General features: G+C 42.9%; 2 protein-coding genes across 2 annotated transcripts; both read left to right on the top strand.

Moving 5' to 3' along the window:
* The first annotated feature begins 693 nt into the window (after window positions 1–693).
* LOC310785843 (fizzy-related protein homolog) lies at window positions 694–7,791 on the top strand. Its single transcript, XM_083647000.1, has 14 exons — window positions 694–826; window positions 1,232–1,341; window positions 1,509–1,637; window positions 1,837–1,900; window positions 2,303–2,433; window positions 3,049–3,134; window positions 3,266–3,449; window positions 3,581–3,646; window positions 3,762–3,864; window positions 4,009–4,193; window positions 4,461–4,694; window positions 5,882–5,986; window positions 6,272–6,364; window positions 6,457–7,791. Exons 2-14 carry the CDS (start codon window positions 1,273–1,275, stop codon window positions 6,496–6,498), a joined length of 1,491 nt encoding a protein of 496 aa, XP_083503126.1. The 5' UTR covers window positions 694–826; window positions 1,232–1,272; the 3' UTR covers window positions 6,499–7,791.
* Window positions 7,792–9,228: 1,437 nt separating this feature from the next.
* LOC310786045 (HAUS augmin-like complex subunit 5) lies at window positions 9,229–20,534 on the top strand. The gene is made up of 19 exons (XM_083647229.1): window positions 9,229–9,345; window positions 9,445–9,507; window positions 9,739–9,771; window positions 10,648–10,672; window positions 10,922–11,054; window positions 13,629–13,788; window positions 13,945–14,038; window positions 14,403–14,494; window positions 14,575–14,629; window positions 14,736–14,863; window positions 15,061–15,139; window positions 15,314–15,468; window positions 16,186–16,348; window positions 16,556–16,636; window positions 17,335–17,480; window positions 18,255–18,351; window positions 19,309–19,447; window positions 20,020–20,152; window positions 20,400–20,534. Exons 1-19 carry the CDS (start codon window positions 9,248–9,250, stop codon window positions 20,497–20,499), a joined length of 1,974 nt encoding a protein of 657 aa, XP_083503355.1. The 5' UTR covers window positions 9,229–9,247; the 3' UTR covers window positions 20,500–20,534.
* The last annotated feature ends 514 nt before the right edge of the window (window positions 20,535–21,048 follow it).

Below are 21,048 nucleotides of genomic sequence, written 5' to 3'. Positions count from 1 at the left end.
ATGTCAGAGGAGGTCTCCCCGAGCGCGTGCATATATGGTTTGTGCTGAAATTTTGGACACGGGGGTGTCCACTGTCCAATTTGTAAAGGCTATCCAGTCCAGTGAACAGCATTTATCTCTTTAGATACTGAGAAGAACGTTCTCAATGTTATTGAAACAGTTATTGTCATACAGAAACATAATTTGTATTGTATAGCTTCTTAAATGCTTAATTTAAATGTGCACAGTAAAACTATAAAATTTATAGTTTTACTGTGCACATTTATCATTTTCCAATGGCCGTGTGCTCTAGGCTTGTGCAAAAAGGTTATTTTACTCTGAAAAACAGTCAGTGCTAATTGTTGAGAATTTGTTGCTACCGGAACAGAGCTAGTTGATTGACAGTCCTTAGGACGAATGGAAATCCCGCACTGAGAATTATATTTATACTAGTTTAGGGGGAACCGAACCGGTCTCATTTGGCTGCTCACAACATACCACCAAGGACGAACACGCTAACCAGTCGGCCAAGGAGACATTCCCATTTGGAAGTCACGGAAATGCCACATTTGTTGTCAAGGGGAGAGTCAAGCGAGACTCTCCCCTTGTCAACAAATGTGGCATTTCCGTGTTTGCAAAAGAGGCGGTGCTCATTGGAGTTGCAAAAAAATCCCACAATGCAATGTCATTTTTGTCTAGCCAGTAGCCTGAGTTAGAGAGAGTGGGTAACAAGTACAACTTCAACATATCGCTAGTTTCCCAGGATAACGTTACCTCCGACAAGTGGTATTGTTGCTGATATTTTAAAGTGTCTGTGAGGCGATAAACCGTGACGGGTTTGTTTGTGGTATGTACGATGTCATTAGCAAAGACGATTAGCTACTAGCTTAACCCTAGTTAGCTCGTTACATTAATAGCTAACGTTAACGTTAGCTTTCATCCAGACCAGGGCAAGGATCAGTCAAATATAACGTTACTATACACTATATCAGTCACAGGACTGACTTGAATGGCGAAAGCCATTAGTTACATTTCATGCCATTTCCCAGTCAATGTTTTTGTAACTAAAGTATCACTTTCTGCGTTGAGCTAAATGCTGGACACTAACGTTACATAAGTTACCCCAAACTAGCAATGTTGACCCAAAAATAGAAACCAGAATAATAACAAAAATATGCATGTCGGTATGCTAAACATTAACAACAAACTGGTGGATTTTTTTTAAAATCCTTGTCATTTTCTTATTGACTAGCTTCCCAGCCTGTGGCTGTGGTATCAAGATACCAACCTAGGATGGATCCAGAGTATGAACACCGCCTCCTGAGACAGATCAACATTCAGAATGACAACTCCAGTCCTGTTGTGAGTCCTTGTCCTTGTCTCCATTGTTAGCTGCTTATATTATCCTAAAGAAGAAAAATGTTGTACATCAAACCCAATCATATATTGATTTAAAAAGTGTCTGGTGCATAAACACATACATGTACACAAACAAGATAAACATGTCGCACACCTTTTTGATTGTGCAGAAACAAACTGAGATTGTGCGAGGATTGACACCTACGAGTTCCCCGCTGTCCTCCCCCAGTAAGCATGGAGACCGATTCATCCCAAGCAGAGCAGGGGCCAACTGGAATATCAGCTTCCACAGGATCAATGTATGAACCGAAATTGTGGTTGAATTACTTGAGACGAGAGTCTGTGCTTGTGTGAGAGAGAAGCCGTATGTGTGTTTTGCAGCTTAAAATGGTGCGATGTGTGTGCGTGTTTAAGTTGATTACTGTGTGAAAACATGTTATCAGAGAAATGTTTGTGTACAATTTTAACACCAATAACATCTTTGTGATTTCCAAACAGGAAAATGAGAAGTCACCAAGTCAGAATAGAAAAACAAAGGATGCCTCTTCTGATAATAGCAAAGGTGAATAACAGTTTTGCAGCCAGACGGTCATGATGGATACCATGCAACAATGGAAATTATGCCTCTTCCTCTGTTACTTGTTCATACAGCTCAATAGGCAGAGAACATCAAAGCACACTCCATGGTTGAAAACTGCTACAGATCTATCAACCAACTATAATGCTAAATTGTAATCACTATTTGTGGAGTGTGCGGATAAACGTATAGCTGTTTGCCAAGGGAAGGGAGAGGGGGACCTAGGGTTCATACCCACCCCAAGCTTTGATGGGGCCATACGGTTATTTTGGACGTTGTATTGTTTGCTTATGCACATTGCCCTCCCGGGATTGTATTTATATTAATTTCCTAAGTGTATGTCTTATTAATCATATTATATTATTATTATTCCTGTGTGTGTACTAGTGGATGGGCTGGCCTACTCTGCGTTGCTGAAGAATGAGCTGCTGGGTGCGGGCATCGAGACGGTCCAGGATCCCCAGACAGAGGACAGGCGTCTGCAGCCCTCCACGCCTGAAAAGAGGAGTCTCTTCACTGTAGGAACATTTCATCACATACTCCTTATACACTGTACTCTAGCTGCCAAAACAACAGACATAGATATATGGTCAGAGTCCAGAGTAGAATGTTGCTATTATATCCACCTTATTTTTGAATGCCCCCCCGCTGTAAAAAGATTATGGGTACAAAGTCTGGTCTAGAACGTGCCTTTCCTCGTCAAACACCGACGGTGAAAAAAGTTTGCTTGTCACAAAATAATAAATAACACTCGTTTTACGACTTATTTAAGGGAATGTAATTATGTTATCTATCACATCCGCTAAACCTGTTGCTCTTTGAACAAGTCGGGATATTTATCGGCAAGATGTTTGGCCAAGCTTGACGTGATTTGCTCCCTTCGCCTGCAGCTTTGAAACATCGTTTACAGACAGGCTATGTTGTGTCCGTGTCAGTAACGTAACGGGGGGAGGGGGCTGGGAGGATTACACCAGAAGAAGCGCCCATATTTCACGTAAGGCATCGTGGCAGCTAGGAATAAAGTGGATAGGGCTAGCCTTATACCCGATAAATTATATATTTTTCTTTTGTGGGTTTTGTGTTTATTTTAACGAAGCTTGTTGCATGCTGATATCTACCTGTGTTCTTTGCAGTACTCTCCCAGTGCCAAGAGGTCTTCACCACCAGACGATGGCAACAGCATCTCCCCGTACTCTCTATCACCTGTCGGCAGCAAAAGGTAAAAGGACATTTTCATTTTCATTCTGTTAGAAACCTCCTAACTGTTGTTTACACTAAACAAGCACATTGTGTGATTAACTGTACATTTTGGCATCAAGGTTTCATCATGTCTGACCTTTCCTGTTGCAGTCAGAAGTTGCTGCGCTCCCCTCGGAAGCCAACCCGTAAGATCTCCAAGATCCCCTTTAAGGTCCTGGATGCTCCAGAGTTGCAGGATGACTTTTACCTCAATTTGGTGGACTGGTCCTCCCTCAACGTGCTCAGTGTCGGCCTGGGCACGTGCGTTTACCTCTGGAGCGCCTGCACCAGCCAGGTACAGGTCAGGCAGATGGATATGTATGAAATGAGGGAGCATCATTCTCAATTGTATAATATATTTATTGGAGGCGGTCAATACTTTGCTGTCCCACAGGGAATCACTTGCTAACCCTTTCTTTTCCCCAGGTAACAAGACTGTGTGATTTATCAGTGGAGGGAGACTTGGTCACATCAGTTGGCTGGTCAGAAAGGGTGAGTATAGACTCTTTGTCATAGATAACTTCCCAACCATTTAGTTACTGTCCTCATGACACTTCCATGGTGGAGTTTGGGTTCAGTTTTTTGAGAGGATTCTGGTTGGCTTTAGGGTAACCTGGTGGCAGTGGGGACTCACAAAGGCTACGTGCAGATCTGGGACGCTGGTGCCGGGAAGAAACTCTTTGCCCTGGAAGGCCACACAGCCAGAGTCGGTGAGAACGTTTGCAGTGCTAAGACATACATGCATCATAAAGCGCTTTTATTTAAAGGAGTGTTCAAGTCACAATAAGATGACAAGACACAATGAAAAAGAAGAGGACGAGAAACAGTCAGCATTACTGTGTGTCTGTCTGCAGGGGCACTAGCATGGAATGCAGACCAGCTGTCTTCGGGCAGCCGAGACCGTATGATTCTTCAGAGAGACGTGCGGACGCCTCCTCTCCAGTCAGAGAGACGGCTGCAGGGACACAGGCAGGAAGTGTGCGGCCTGAAGTGGAGCACTGACCATCAGCTGCTGGCCTCTGGAGGCAACGACAACAAGGTTGATTATTTTAGTTGAACCTGCCAGTGCCACTTATAGTATTTACTCTAGTTATTCAGCCATGAGGAAGATAGCAGCACAGAGTTGTCACAAAACTCCCAATTCAGTCAAAACGTGAACTTGCATGCATGGAGATATATTATTGTACCCTTAGCACGGAGAACAATGGCATATCATTCATTGTGGTCAATACAAAAAGCTTTTTAGTTGTTCTACTTCTCTGTCTAGGATCTGACATTTCTCTGCCGGTGTTATCTGCCATCTCAGCTCCTGGTTTGGAACCACTCCTCACTGAGCCCAGTGCAAACCTACATGGACCACCTGGCTGCAGTGAAGGCCATCGCCTGGTCCCCCCACCAGCACGGCCTGCTGGCCTCTGGGGGCGGCACCGCCGACCGCTGCATTCGCTTCTGGAACACCCTGACCTCGCAGCCGCTGCAGTGTATGGACACAGGCTCACAGGTCTGCAACTTGGCCTGGTCCAAGCATGCTAACGAGCTGGTAAGTGACTTGACATACACAGTGCACTTGAGTGCTGGCTGTGGCCAGTAGAGTTACAAAAATGGTGATGTTTGTTATTGTCATAACGCTTACATTGAGGGGAGGATGATCATGTTACAGGTGGGATATCTCATGTTTATAAACATCACTATAGTGTAGTCCAGGCATTTCCCAGGGACCACTTCCACTGCGTATACCCCCCCCCCCCCCCCCCCCCAGCATGACATGGTGTTACTTGGTACAAATCAATTCCTTGGGTCAGGGGTCTCCTTTTCTAATGGGGGCCAGATTAGATAATGGGTTATAAAAAATCACATACAGTACAATTGTACTCTAAGGATTTTGTTTACGGTCTGATAACATTAGTTATATCTGTGCTGTTCCTACTTGGTGCTTGTCTACAAATTGTATATGGGTGCTGCCATCGTTAGGTGAATGGAAAAAATGCAAACTGAACTTGCTTGATTAACCAATACTGTGTGGAGGGCGACATATAGTATATTTTGAGAGACAAGCTAAGGTCCACTTAAAATCAGTCCACCGGCCGCAATTAGCCCCCGGGCCAGACTTTGGACATGCCTGCCTTAGGTCTTCTAGTTTCATATGATACCAGAAACTTCACTCTGGCTTTAAAACTGAGCCTGCTGCAGCCTCTGAAAGTAAATGTTCAAAATTGTGATATTTCCCAAATATATAATATAATATATTTTCAGAAATATAATATTTCTGAAAATCGGCTCAATCCGGCTACTCCTCACGGTTAATGTGTTTATGTAAAAACTGTTGTCTGTATTTTTATTTTTATTTTTAATTTTTTTGCAATTCTCTGGCGGACTCTCTGGCGGAGGTGGTCCGCGGACCACAGTTAGGGAAGCAATCGTGTAGTCGATCCGATTGGTAGCCAGTGTTGTTAGTGCTAGTGTTTCTCAAAATTAAGACTGTTTCCATAAACCCCAACACATCATGTTGCAAAGACTCTTCAGTCTGAGTACCTTCCCCCCCTTGACTTGACTTTCACACAATCGACCACCTGCCATTGCGAAAAACTTAATGTTTTAGTTCCCTCTTCCAGTTTTGTGCAGGTGGCACACTGTAAAATGCAATGTAGCGGACAGTAGAGCTGCCAGTATACCTTGTAGTATAATACTGATTATGCAAAAGACACTAAGAACAGTCTCCTTTTCCAGGTGAGCACCCATGGCTACTCTCAGAACCAGATCTTGGTGTGGAAGTATCCAGCACTCACTCAAGTGGCCAAACTCACAGGACACTCATACAGAGTCCTCTACCTGGTCAGTTGTGTTGTTTGTGTTGTGTTGTATAGTGTTGTGTTGGTGTGTGTGTGTGTGTGTGTGTGTGTGTGTGTGTGTGTCTCTCTCTCTCTCTCTCTGTGTTTAAAGGGAATGTCTACAGTATACATGGTGTGGGCATGTGCTAGTATATTCTGCCTAAATTGTGCAGAATTTAGTTTTTGGTGCACAATGCTAAAGCCTGTCACCCTTGATTTGTATAGCCTCGATGTTCCATAACAATTTTCAGGCCTCAGAAGTCACATGTGTTTTTCTGTTCTCCTTTAGGCTATGTCCCCCGACGGCGAGGCGATCGTCACAGGGGCTGGAGACGAGACCCTGCGCTTCTGGAACGTGTTCAGTAAAACACGGTCGACAAAGGTGAGAACGCTCTTTGTTTAGGAACAGTAGTCAACGAACCCCTTTAATATATGCAAAATAAATAACCAAACTTCTACATTTTTTTGTTTCAGGAATCTGTATCAGTTTTAAATCTCTTTACCAGGATAAGGTAACTGTGAGTAAATTTAAGACTAGCGCATTGAGCGATGGACACTATTGACTGAGTTGGTCCCAGCGGCTGGACGGCTCCATGTCGTCAACATGGTGCTGAAGACTTACAATCTAAGACCTCTCCTGATATTTTAGACCTAGAGGAAGTGAGAATAGCGACTCAGCACATTTACTTCTTCATGCTAACAACGTTGGGGGATTATTTTTGACTTGTGTGCTCTCATTATGAATGTATTTTGTTTTCAAATGTATGTGTGGGTTGATTTCCATTTGTTTTTTTTATTTTTGTATTCGCTATAAAGAAGAAACTGTAAGCCTTACTTAAAATATATTGTTATACCATTTTCATTATTGTGGATTTTGAAATGCAGAGCGAGCATTTTAGTTTTTGTTATCCTCAGGTCTAAGTTATTTGTAATATGATAAAACAGAGAGAGAATAACTATAGCTCAATTATCATGGACTTCATTCTACCAAAAAGAAAAAAGAAAAGGCTATGATTTACTTGAAGAAGAATTACAATATTTTTCAACCTGGACTCTATTTTCCTAACTTTTTGTGACTAATCAGAGCAATAATTTTGGAATTAGGTCCAGTATTGAGCGAGAGCATGTCAGCTGGACGGCAGCTGCACAGGCTGCAATATAATCATACAGGCGTCAATGTAGGTCCACTAAACGAGGTTGTTTTTGCCACTGATTGGCTCAGATTGTTATGTGAGAGATATATATTTACCTTCCGCTTCATCCAAATCTCACTCAGGTCTCGCGAGAGTTGCGTGGTTACAGGAAGTAGAAGGCTGTGGAAACATGAGAGCTGGAGGTATGACAAGAAAATAATGAGTCCACTGGCGGGTTGAGCCAGGAGGAGTTTGTTGTGTTGGTGGAGAAAGCTTATCTTAGTGTTATCTGAAAGATTTTGTAAGTAATGGTTGAGTGTTTAGCTGATTTTGAAAATATAGATGACACCTTTGAATTCGATGGTCGCCCATATTTGAGCCAGAGTATACGAATGAAGAGCTCCTACCCATTTCAACTTTCAATAACTGTCAAACTAAATGGATGCCTGCACAACTGTTTACAGTTTTTGGATATGTGTGAGATAATGTGCAAAATAAATCAGCATTGTTTTTTCAGTGGAGTTCTCCTTTAAGAAAATAGGGTTTAGGCTGAAAAATAACGGAATTCTCCTTTAAATACAGTCACTGAGGGCTCTGCAGTATGTGCAGCATGTTTACTGTACCATTGCAAGACTACACTGAGTATAGGTCGGTTGAAATAATGCAATATCATGCTCCTGCAGATATAAAGTCTAATGCTGTGCATTTAGACATCTACTACATGGTTGATTCTATGTATTACAGTTAATAAAAGCTGTTGGAACTAAAGAACCGGTGTTTGGTTGGCTGATTTATGTCCTGTTTTATTCCAAGTTTGAAGGAATTCATTATGCTTGCTCTCTGCATGCAGTGCCATTAATGGGCACCAGGCTCCTTCTCTGAGAGAGAGCCTGGTGACGTGAGGTTAGATCAACTGTGCCTCTTTAAACAGTGGGCTGACTGGGTAAGTAATACACCTCTGACACAACCACCAAACGAGACATTCTATTTAATATTAGTACCTCAAAGCATTGCATGGCCTGCCCTACTCTGCCTCTGATTGGTTTGGATTTAGACATGAGGGGTGATGATTGGTTGGGTTACTCTGGGTTTGCATGAGGAGTCAGAGTGATGAGAAGTGACAGGGTATAGGTTGAGGCCACGTCTCGTCATAGACGCTGGTTTAGCTGGCTCAGCCTGGCTGGGGGCGTGGTCAGGGTGGGGTAAAAACCCCGTTCTATCCATTCAGCAAAGTTAGAATTTAGCTGATAGCCCAGCCCAGGCAGACACGATTGGGGATTTAACCACCGCAGTAAACGCACATCTGAGCAGACGTCTTCTGTTCTGCTCTAGAACCCCCAAACCTGTAGTTTAGAGCCGCAGCACCGTCTTTTGGTGAGTCAGCCCATGAGATATATGGGCGGTTTTACCCCACTCGCGCGCCAGTCGTTTAACATTTTGTGGGCGTTCCCAGACATGTGGACTGTCTCTATCGTAATATGGATGAAAATGCTGAACACATATTAATGCACTGTGTTTATAATGAAGAAAGGGTAAGAGAGGATGGGATTTGGAAGGGATACTAGGAACAAAAGGAGATAAGGTATGGATTACATAGAGAGGGGTAATATAATCCTTAAAAGACCCGGTTGTTTAATAGTAGTTTCTTACATTTTATTTTATTTTTATTTTATTTCTTTGCTAGACCAATAAAAACTTGATCCTGTTCTACATACTCCGGTACAGTAGATGGCGGTATGCGTTGGTATTACAATCCGCCAAAAACACAAAGAAGAATTGTGACAGCTAAGCCAATCAGAGGCAGAGTGGGCGGGTACTGCCAACCGCCAATCAAATCCATTGAAGAAGAAGAAGTGGGCGGGTACCGGCCTGTCATGGCGGAGAGCGGGAAGTTGGCCGTTTGAGTGAAGATTCATAACAAGTGTACCGCTAAACTCAAATTGATTGAAACGCAAACCACAGAGACGTATCAGCATCAAGTAAGTCCAAAATTAATTGGACATAGTCAACAATTGCCAGCGAAGTAGCGTTAGCTCGCTTTATTAGCTAACATTAGCTCGCTAACGCTAACTACCGATTTATTGTCCCCTTTGCTGCCGTCGTTTGGTCAGAAAAAAGAAGAAGCCAAAATAATGGCGGACGGGAACCTTGTGCGTGAGCTGAAGCGGTGGGCTACAGAGGAGTTCAGTCTCCCTCCAAAGAGTTTGCCTCAGGACAGCTATTTCAAAACGTGGGTATCATATTGCCTTGACTTTCCCTTCCCTAACTTGATCACAGTCAACACCCCCACTCCTCACAAATGATGCTTATTCTACTATTTACTTTACAGGCTGTGTGTTGGGGCAGGGACGTCAATATGGAAATATGTCATCCAACACGTTTATCAACAGAGGTTAGTGCTGTCTAAATCAGGTTCATTCTAATGAAGGTCAGAGGAGTTGTTTTTAGGAGGTGACGTGTCTCTTGCTTGTACATACATCATCATGTACCTTAGGCCTATCTATGAGCTCATAGAATACTCTGAAGTAAACCCCAGTCTCTCTCTATCTGCACACTTTTATTAAATTGGTCAGATGGGAAGATGATGCATTGTCTGTCCTTGAATTTGTGTCTGTTCTTGCAGGAATGTCAGGATCATGCGTGGCAATCTTCAGTGGTATCCTTTGTGGCTCTTTGAAATTCTTGTCTCTGTTTGGATCACACAGCCACTGACAACACATTTTATTTATGATGTTGACTTCATATTATAGCAGCAGCACTGCCATTGATATTGAAAGTGTATAACAGGCAATGTTAACATTAAGAGTTTAATTGGAACTGGCAACTTGACTAGCCATTTACATTTTATGCATTTAGCTGCTATCCAGAGTAACTTTCAATGAGTGATCGGGTAGGAGGCTGTTGGGTCAGGTGTGATGGGCACACACACTGGCTGTACTACTCTTTGACCTTCTGATCACCGAATTGTCTCTGTCACCACTTTGCCATTGTATGCATACTTTAATGCTATGCATGTAATTTGTTTGCCCATATTGGCTTACCCCAGCCATTCCCAACCTGTGGGCCAGGGCCCACTGGTGAACCACAAAGGTATTGCAAGTGGGCCGCCAAATCATTTGCAAAACATTATGATTTTCTTGGGGGGGGGGAGAGGTAATTGTTATTTTTATGTATGAGAATGCATTTCTCCATTGTTGTTGTCATATAATTTGTAACCAATTTGTTAAGTACCCTATTGCAGACAGCCCACTTTTAGTTTCTGATTTCTGTGTGTGGTGCTGATGGACAGCTCCTTTTATCGTTAAAATAAAAAGTGTTCTGTGAGAACGCATTATTTGACCTCCATACTGTTTATGGTCAGATCGTGGGCCACAGACATTTTTTAGATTCTCAAGTCGGCCATGAGTCGCAAAAGGCTGGGAATCGCTGGCTTAGCCTAATGTCCTAATATTGAATTTCCTCGACCACCACGAGCCACGACTACCATCTCTTCTACCATTTCAATAATAATTTCCTTGACATGATCGTCAAGGTCCAACATGCTTCAAGACAAAGAGGTACAATTTATTTTCTTACGCAATTATTTATTTCCACATCATAATTAGAAGCACATTTTCTATTAATTTGCCCAGTCTCAGGCTTGCCATTTAACATAGGATCATCCTGCTTAATGTTCTAGAGCAGATTCATAAACCTAAATTTGAATGTATGGAGTGATCTTGACTGACCCCACCTAATGCTATACAATGTATAGCCAATAACATAATGATCTGTATTTCCTTCTCTGTGTGTCTGTACATGCTCAGTTGAAGCAGGCTGAGGACCAGAGTGAGGCTGCAAAGCGGAGAGAGCTTCAGGAGAAAATAGAGCAGCTGAGAGCTGAGATCAGTCACCTGGACTCTCAGATCAGTGGAACAGAGGAACAGTTGGCCACAGAAGGTTAGTCCATCAGTTTATTCACCATCAGTTTAAAAACAAAACAAAAATTCAGAGAATTTATGTAGGGAAACCTGGGTCACTGAAAATCATGGTTTTCCATGTATGAACATTAACCTTGCGAGGTAGCTGGATTTGCGAGATCACAATCGTGTGAGAAATCAATCTTGCCGTGCTCCAAGCTTCTTCTTCTTTTTTGCTCCAAGCTATTTGTCCATCGCAGCAGTGGGCCGGACCAATCGGCATCCAGAGGCAGTTACGGGCGGGATTTAGTTGTGATCGTGCGTCCATGTGCTGTCGGAGTAATCGGAAAAACGTGATTCCGAGAGGGAAAATTCGGCCACTCAAGTCGGCAACTCTGTGAGAACTTTGGTACACGAGTTGCCGAGTTGACGTCATATGCAGAAAACATGGCGGACAAGAGTGGATGTTTTGTTGACAGTAAGAAACGTTTTATGTAATTAGTGTATTTTGCATCAACTGTTTATTGCTCACATGTCACTGTCATGTCATTTAATATGGTAGGCTATTACCGTTAGTTTACTGTCCTCATAGAGTGACCTAGTTTACTTAGAAAACGTATCTATTACATGATAACAACTCAGGTAGGGGCAATAACCTTATCTGCATGGTGCGCCTCCTCCAATAACATTACATTCCCACAGATATTGCTTGTAGACTACAACCAGTCTAGTTCAAAATCACTAATATAAAGTTTCATATTGTTTCTGCTAGGGATGTCAATTTTCGGTTAATTTCACTTTCGATTAACCGACGCTAATAATCGATTAACCTATCGGTTAATTCATAATTTTTTAATATTAATTTTTTTTTTTTTTTTTTTGTCTATTTACTCAATGAACTCATGCCCAAACAAGGCGTGTCTATTTAGATGCTGAAATGTTAATGCTTTTTGTGTTAGAATTTCTAACACAAAAAGCATTAACAAGCATTAACAAAAAGCATCAACATTTCAACACAAATTCTTTTTGTGTTAGAATTTCTAACACAAAAAGCATTAACATTTCAGCATCTAAATAGACACGCCTTGTTTGGGCATGAGCTCATTGAGTAAATAGACCAAAAAAAAAAAAAAAAAATTTTTTTTTTTTTTTTTTTTTTTTTTAATATTAACTGATAGACCGACAGCAATAACCGAACAACGACGTTAGCGACGGTTAATCGATTAACGGTTAACCGTTGACATCCCTAGTTTCTGCCTACGTGGATAGCAACATGACTGCACTGTGACGCTAGTCTCAGCCAACCCATCACCTCGTTGCTATGGTTTCCATATTTCCGATCATTCCGACACTATAAGCACATGAACACCCGCGCGTCGGAACAACGACTGGCCAACTCGGAAAATGTAACCATCCGATGAGCACATGAACGCACGATGACAACAGCGAGAAGCGAGCCTGTGCTAGATGGTGATAGAGAGACAGTTGGTTCATCCAATCACCTGCCAGGTATTTTTTGAACACGCCTGCCCTTTCGAAAAACAGTTTTCCAAGAATGTGTTCCAGATGGTTCTGTGTTCAAGTTATTATTATTATTATTATTATTATTATTATTATTATTATTATTATTATTATTATTCAGTTGCTGTGTCATCACAAGAGGGGGGGGGGGGCAGAGGAGGCCCCTCTACTGCTGGTAGAGGGGGCTGGATGGCTTGAAATACTGTACAATGATCAAATTCCCCTGGTTAGCTCATTCTTGGCTAATACAGAAAAAATGAAGAGAAACAAAACATGGAAATGTGTGTATATAGAGACACAATCTAAATCATTATGTCTGAAGCAACAGGCTTGAGTTATCTAAATCATTCTGTCTGAAGCAACAGGCTTGAGTTATCTAAATCATTATGTCTGAAGCAACAGGCTTGAGTTATCTAAATCATTCTGTCTGAAGCAACAGGCTTGAGTTATCTAAATCATTATGTCTGAAGCAACAGGCTTGAGTTGATGAAATTGTCTTCATCTGATTCTCTGCCTGGATTGTGGAAATGTGTTTTTGAAGCCAAATGTGCACTGAAGCAGAGTGTATTGTTATGAGTTCGAGCACAATGCTGGATTGCTGGTGTGCCCGTCACAAGTAAAGCTGAGTGGAACAACACTGGCCATGATTGGCTGCGATAAGAGTGACAATAAAAGGGCTTTTTTTCTGCTGCTACATTTATTTAACTGAACATAAAAGTATCGAAAGATGGCACCCATGATCCTAATATTTTGTACACACCTAAAAAAGCAGTGCTCAGTGCCAGCTGTATTGAAGCCTCCATCACTAGGGTTTTGAACAGGAGCAACTGCACTAGCCAGATTTCAGGGGGACCTTTGCTTTTATATTGAAGTGGGTCTTTGGCACAGTGACACGGCCTAGATCAAACCCTGCTTACTTAAGGATTGGCAGCAGAGCGTGTCTATTGTGAACTATTGTTTATTTTTAAGCACATTTCTCTTATGCATTGTGTGTGTTGATCTCTAACCTCTCCAGCTCGTGGCTGCCGTTTGCTGCGCTTTGTTCTACAATATTTTAAACTATCCAGTGTTTTCTACCGTCACTGTTGAACAGAGCGGTCCATCAGCCGAACCCGGGCTCAGGTGGAGGAGAGCCAGCGCAGGGAGCTGCTGCTACAGGCCTTCAGGCAGCGCTGCACCACGGCCCGCGAGGTGCTGTCTGATGACACGCACCAGATCAGTGAGCACTGCCGCCATCTGGAGCAATTAGCCAAGTAAGGCAGAGAACTTAGAACAACACACACACACACACACACACACACACACCACATAGCAGTTCAAATCACACGCGCGTGCACGTACGCACACACACACACCACACATAGCAGTTAAAATCTGAAAAATAACAAGTACTGTGCTGTGTATTTCAGGAAGACAGAGATTGAAGTGTTGTTTGACAGTAAGCCGTCCAACAGTGATCGCGACCACCTGAGCTCCAGCACGGCAGCAGAGGCACAGGTCCTGGTAAGAGCTGCCCAAATCCACCATGTGTTCTGTTTTTGACTGAGTAGAGTTAGGACCGGCCTTTGGCATTTAACATGTCAGAAGAATAACGATGAGAGCTGATGAGTTTTTTCACCCCATGACTATTTGGCCAAGGTAACCTGGTCAGTCATAGATGAGTCAGGCAAAGATCAGTACACAAATCTGATCAATCAATCAATATCCTTTATTTAAGCAGGTAAAAGTCTCATTGAGATTAAAAATCTATTTTTTTCCAAGTGCGACCTGGGTAATACAGGTCGAGATTACTGTCACACATGAAGTTAAACAGCTGCTGGTTCAAGCAAATCATTGTGTTTCTTGTGTTGTGTGTTCCTCTCATCAGCGTGAACTGAGAGAGCTATGTGATGAGAGGGTCCTCTTCTTCCAGTCTTTCCAAGATAGTGAACTGAAGATGGCGCCCTCTGCAGCCACACAGTAAGCACTACACAACATACTGTACTTGTTTACATTGTCAACTTCATTCTTACTTGAATTCACCACCCTTTCTCTGTCAGCATGACCCGTGAACAGAGGGCTGTGGTGTTTCAGTATTGGTTAAGTGCTGTGGAGGTTGGTAGACTTTGATTGGATTTTACCAAGACATTTTGCTACTAGCTAGCTTCTATGTCCTTGATTTTTACACTACATTAATATGTTGCTGTTGTCATGTCGTCAGGACCTGTTGAGTGACTATCCTCCAAACCAAATCCTGTCAGCGTTGCAATATTTAGCTTCCAGACAACAGAGGGAACTAGAGGAGAAGCTAGCCTCTCTGGATGTGACGCGGGATGTCACAGCTCTGCGGTATGACAAACACCCACATTATTATTATTATTATTATCTTTTCAGGCACACCAGTTCTAATGGTTGTTTATGGCCTACTGGCTATTGTTTATGGCCTTTATATTTCCTGCTTGTTTGTCTTGTCCTGACCATATCGCTGATAGATTCAGAAGCTTCAAACCTATTTATTATCTATTTATCTGGCATGTTTATTGCAGGTTCCGCTATGAAAGCAATCACCTTCTGGATATATCACGTGACGAGGATGAGTTGCCGCCTGTTAAGAACCTACTACAGGTGCTGCGCGTATACATGCTGCATGCAGTCACACACATATAATTTATATACACACACTGTAATACAAGCAGCACGCGTTCCAAAAGTTCAAACATTACGTTAATGCATTCCCTAACATTTGTGAGTGATACAGTGTATTTGTGTTCTCGTCTCGCATTTTCTGTGATGATCCAGTCTGCGTGGGAGGAGGTGGAGCAGAGTTTGGTGGAGTTGGCCCAGACCCGTTCCAGGGTCCAGCAGTTCCGAAACCAGCTACAGAGCCGCAAGGAGGAGGCTGAGCAGGAGGTGTCTGTCCTGGGGGACGAGCATCACACTGATGCCCTGGCACAGTAAGTCCAGTCTGGTTGCTGGACCGTCTTAAGTAACTGTAGCTGTTATTGACGTGGTTTCCAGAAGTGATGGAATTTCTGGAATATCATGGAATGTTAAGAGGTGTATTCTGGAATTTGATCAGTTCTCTGATGCAGTGTCTTTCCTATATTAATCCAACCGTGGCGTGCCCAGAAATAATATTTTGGTCATAGGAATGCTTATTATAGTCATGTAAAGTCAGGAAAAAAGTCACGGAATTCCAAATCCCCCTCAGAGTAGGAACCCTGGATTGACTACCATTTTTTGGGCTGAAGATTTGGCATTTAATTTATGTACTGTATTCTAGCGTCCCTCGCCATGCCCCCTAAACTGGCAGTGCTCATTCCTACTGTGCCTCGTCCTCGTCATCGCTCATTTCTACCGTGCCTCGCGGGCTCGCATACACAACTCGGCTGCTGCGCTGCCTCGTCCGCTACGTAGCCTCGCCTGCTCCACGTTGAGCAATTGTGTCGTGCCGTTCCGCTCTCCAATTATAGAGTGGGCCCCGGTGAGATTATTAAAGTGTTGGACCCCTTAGATCCTCTGTATTCGCTAGCTATTCTTTATTTGTGTTTGCAACAAATTTGCCGTTGCAAGTCCTGTTAGATAGACTGATTCTGAGCAAAGGATATACTTTTCTTCCTTTGAAAGAGTTGACTGTGTTTTGTGTTTCTCACACCCTGTGTTGATCTCAGGTCAGTGCTAGAGGTGGAGCTCCAGTGTGTGATGCAGGCAGCGGCCAGGGACCATATTGGAGAACGGTGTCTCCATCTTGAGCAACACGCCAGAAGGCAACAGGAGGCACTCGGGAACCTCCAGAGCCAGTATCAGAGCATCCAGGACTTCAGACAACTTGTGGTAAGAGAGAGTGTATGGACGGCGTGGAACCGCTCACAACCTTTCTCCAATATCAATATCAAACTTTTATGAAATGTATTTAAATGTATTTGTACACACTATCCACTTGGTGCCGTCCGCAGACCACCTTGGGGCTTTAAACCCTCAGGCACTTCAGGTGCACGGTTAGCTGCAGCAAGATGTTGATTTGCTGTTGTTTCTCCCCAGGATCTCAGACAGGAGCACGTCAGGGACCTGATTAAGGGGAACTCCACGGCCAAGATGGAGCTGATCCGGCAGCACAGAGAGGTGTGGATGTCCTCCATTATAGTAGGGGGGATCATTTCTAAAAACCCGATGCGCCAGAGGGTTTGTTACCATCGGGGAACTCGTCATTGGAAACTGTTTGCAAAAGGACAGGCACTAAATGAATGATCTGTCTATCGCGGGATAACTTGAATGTCTTTTGGGCTGCGTTCTCCTTCCTCTGACAAGATGGCTTTCTCACGTGATCGTGAATCATGAATCATGAATCCAGCTGCCTCGCACGGTTTGGTTAATGCTTCTGTGTGGATTAGAATGCACAGGAGCTGTGTACTGTGGCATTCATGCTTCATGTGCTTCTCATGGTGATTGCACAGCAGCTGATCAGTGGCGCTGTAGAAAACGTCAACCCTCCATATTTCCCAACAGGAAAGAAATAACCCCAATGCAATCGGCCAGTCATTCTGGTTCTTTTTTCAGCCGATCCTGGGCGGAGGCACTGTAGTACCCTTCACATTGTCTCAAATTTCAGGTGGTGCACGACTTGTTGTGGCTGCAATTATATCATTTTGAACCGTCTGTGTACTCTATCTCATCATTTTCCATGTGAAGCATGAACATTGCTGTTGATTAGGTAAAGGGCCAAGTCATCTTAACCTCCACCAGTAGACACACGACGCTTCGCTGCAGACTTACTAAATTATATATTGTGTTAACATTCGCTGAATTCTGTCTGTTTTCAGTTAGAGGAGTTTGTCCAAGACAAGCTGCTGCCACAGTTTGGTAAGGTCATCCATGCAGCCAACAGTCAGCGGAACTCTATTTCCCTGGAGGCCAGACAGTTTGGAACGGTTTCACTGCCTGCTCTGGACCGCAGGACGGTTGAAGGGTAAGACACTGTTCTCTACTTCTGGTGCTTCGGTTTATTGAACTGGTGAACTCCGGTCGGGTTAGTACCGTACTTAAAGGAACACACTGCTGATTTTCAACCAGCTTTGTATCATTACAAAATCAGTAGTATATCAGAAAAGTGTAAACTGTTTTGCACTGCAGGCATTCATTTAGTTTGACCGTTATTGAGTTAAGTTGTGTTGGCGATTAAATTGTGGACCAGTGATGTCATTTGTGCATGAATGACATCTCATGAACCACGAATGTTGACCTTTTTTGACCTCTGTACTTACACGTTGTTTTACTGTTTATAAATCAACTCGGCATGACCAGAGCTTTCATTAGGGCCTAATATGAAGGCTATACGATGAAAATCAAACTTTTGGAGCTGAAAATAGGTGGCCATCTTGGATTTGAAGGTCAAAAATAGGTAAAATCAAAACATCGATTATGAATGGTTTGACCCAAAAAGTCCCAGAAACCGTGTACTTTGCAGCATTGTAGGCCAAACCATTGAAAATGTAATTTCCAACTTAGCCGATTATAGCCATTTTGGATTTAGGGCTCTCAAAAAAGTTGCCCGCATTTTCACGAAAGGTGCGAGGGCTACATTTGTTTATTAAGCTTCATAGATGACAAATCCATTGAGACTTTTTTTTTTTTGCTCTCTACGCTCATGGAATCGTCACGGATGACCCAACTAATACTCTTAATGAAATTGTTGGTTATTCTTGAACAGAAACTGAAAAGTTAATTGTTTCTACCGTTTCAGAACGCAGAGAATCCCCGCGTCGTGGCTGTCAATCCATCGCTTGCAGTCCCCGTCCTTCCGCAGCTTGTGTCAGAGCCTGGCATTCCCACTGTACAGAGTGAGTCTCTCTCTGCCTATCATACATTCATTCATCTGCTAAACCACCCCAAAACGGAGATCTCCTTTAAAGGCACTATTTTGTAAGATTCAGCACTACTAGATGTCCACAGAAGAGTAGACTATTATTGTATATCTAGAGAGGCATGCGAGATATTGTGTTGAAAGCAGTGAAAGAAGCCACGGCCCCTCTGCGTTGTGAGAACATGGTCTGTTTATATCGGCCTGCTGCTTCGTCGGGCCGAAGGCTCCTGCTTTGTTTCTGTGGATTTAGCTCTTTTCCACGTTTATAAATGGACAGAGAGTGGCCCAGCGAGGCTTGACAGCGTAATACTGGATCAAGCTGTGACTGTGACTGAGGAAATGAAGCAGAAATGTCTGAGGAAATAAGGTTCGTCTCTGCTTGTATCGCGGTTTGGGACTGTGTATTTCCTGGTCTGTGTTTATAATGCACGATGTTGGCTGTGTGGCTCGCTATGCATGTCTCGATGGCAGACGAGTGTCTGGGGTTGCATAGTGTGGATAGCAGACGCTATATCAGAGCAATGCGAGTGTTTAGGGTGGCATGGGAAAACCGTGGCTATGTGTTTTATAGATTGTGTTTACGTTTTGATGTTACAGCTCCTGCGTGACATTGAGTGGGGAAAATCTTACAAAAAGTGCATTTAACTGCTATTCTTTCTTTTTGGTAACAACTGAAGTAAATAAATAAAAAAAGTCAATGAAAAGCAATTCACTGCACAGAAGTACAAGACAAACAGCCCTGCATTTCTAGGGTGCTGTGAATTTGCTTTTCATGGAGATCTGATAAATCTGTTGGTCTTCTAGTTTCACAAGCCCTTTCATGGTGTCCATTATGCTGCCCTACAAGGTGAATTTCATTTCATAGAAGAATTTCTTCTGTAGCCTCTTTCTCTCACTTTGACACTCTAATTTTTCCCTCTGCCTACGCCTTCAGGCTCCAGAGGAGTTGTGTTCCCAGGCGCGCTCCCACCACCTTGAGTTGCGTTTTCTCCGTCAGTTGCTGCAGTTCCACTCCACTGCTCTGCAGAAAATACAGAAACAAGCAGAGCTGCTGCAGGCGCCTGATCAAAAAGGTAAGGGAGTGAAGCTTTGACTCTCAAAAGGGCTAGCAGCAAGCATAATGCATAATAAAGGACTTGCATTGCATATAGCTGTACAAACATTAGCTACTTTTTAAGATTGCACCAACATCAAATACCAAAGGTAAACAGGTTGCACATCGACAGATCGTGAGGGACAAATTGACTCACCTCAATTTCACCAATATATTTTTTACCACGTCAACAAACATGCTAACGTTTTGGCCGAGTGGTCTTCATAAGAACTGGAAGAAAATGGAGGTCATACGTTTTAGTATACAGGTCAGGTGATTGGCTTACAGGGTCACATAGTTATTCATTCAACAAGGTCCCATAAACTTCATCCTTTCTAACAACATGGCAATGATTAAAACAGGTGAAATGGCACACAACTCACAACTTAACATCTCTTACTGAAGTTACAGTTCATACTTTCTTGTTTCCATAAAATCTTCATTTAGTCCTGTGTGTGTGTGTGTGTGTGTGTGTGTTTAAGATTGTAATTAGTCTTCCTAACAGCAAACATACCATCTCTCTGTCTCTCTGTCCCTCATCACTGTACTTAGCCTTGCTGTGCAGAGTCGCGGAGGAGGATCAGAAGCTCCTGAAGTCTCTGGTACCGAGGGCCAGACATCTCACCCAGCTCTGCTCACAGGCACTTTCCAATGGGGGGCAATTCAAAACCATCATCTCTGACTGGTGAGTCAAACTTTAGATGAGCAAACTGCTAGATACAACACAAAACCCATTAGCTTAATTGTATGTCTAGCCTCCTTTCAGTATTTAGGGTTGATTAACAGTCAACTTTGGCATAAACCTTTCCTATATATTGATTACTTCACTCAATAATAGATTTTGTTTTTCTTACCATTATAACGTGTATTATTTTCAACTTTGGCTTTTAGGTAAAAGCCTAACTCTTTTCCTGTTGTGTGTGTGTGTGTAGGTGTGATCAACCAGCCCAGCATGTCCTGGCTGAGATGAGTAAAGGAGGACTGACTCTTCAACAGTGGTTACAACGTTGGAAACTAGCTGCCAAGACCTAGGCCTCCCCCCAGACAAAGCTTGGAAAAAGGCACCCCCCCCCCCCCCCTCGCTACTTCAGACTACACCAAATCAGAGATGGGGACTTGGACTTGGACTTGAGTCGCACTTAAGTCTCACCCACAGTGACTTGAGACTTGACTTGAGACTCGTCCTCAAAGACTTGAGACTTGACTTGGACTTGAGGTTTGGGACTTGTGAACAATCTTTTTTTTTTCTTTTTCTTTTTTTGGTGCATTAACATTAAGGAAATATCTACTAATGTCATCTCTAATAATTGCTGCTATTGTATTCTAATAGATAAGGAGTGAGGATAATATGAATTCCTTAGTTTTAGCTATGCAGTGTTCTAAGCAGACCGGATTGCATGCAGCAGATGATAGAACGCTCATCCATAAGAAACTTGAGACTTGACTTGGACTTGTGACCAAAGACTTGAGACTTTACTTGGACTTGAGCTCAAATACTTTAGACTTGACTTGGACTTGCAAAAAATTACTTGTGAGCATCTCTGCACCAAATGCATAAATAAAAGGTGTATCTGAAGGCAT

This window comes from Poromitra crassiceps (assembly GCF_964638095.1).
Source record: "Poromitra crassiceps genome assembly, chromosome: 12".
NCBI classification, from domain to species: Eukaryota; Metazoa; Chordata; class Actinopteri; order Beryciformes; family Melamphaidae; genus Poromitra; species Poromitra crassiceps.
The sequence above is the reverse complement of the archived record's forward strand: the minus strand, read 5'-3'. Positions and strand labels throughout refer to the sequence as shown.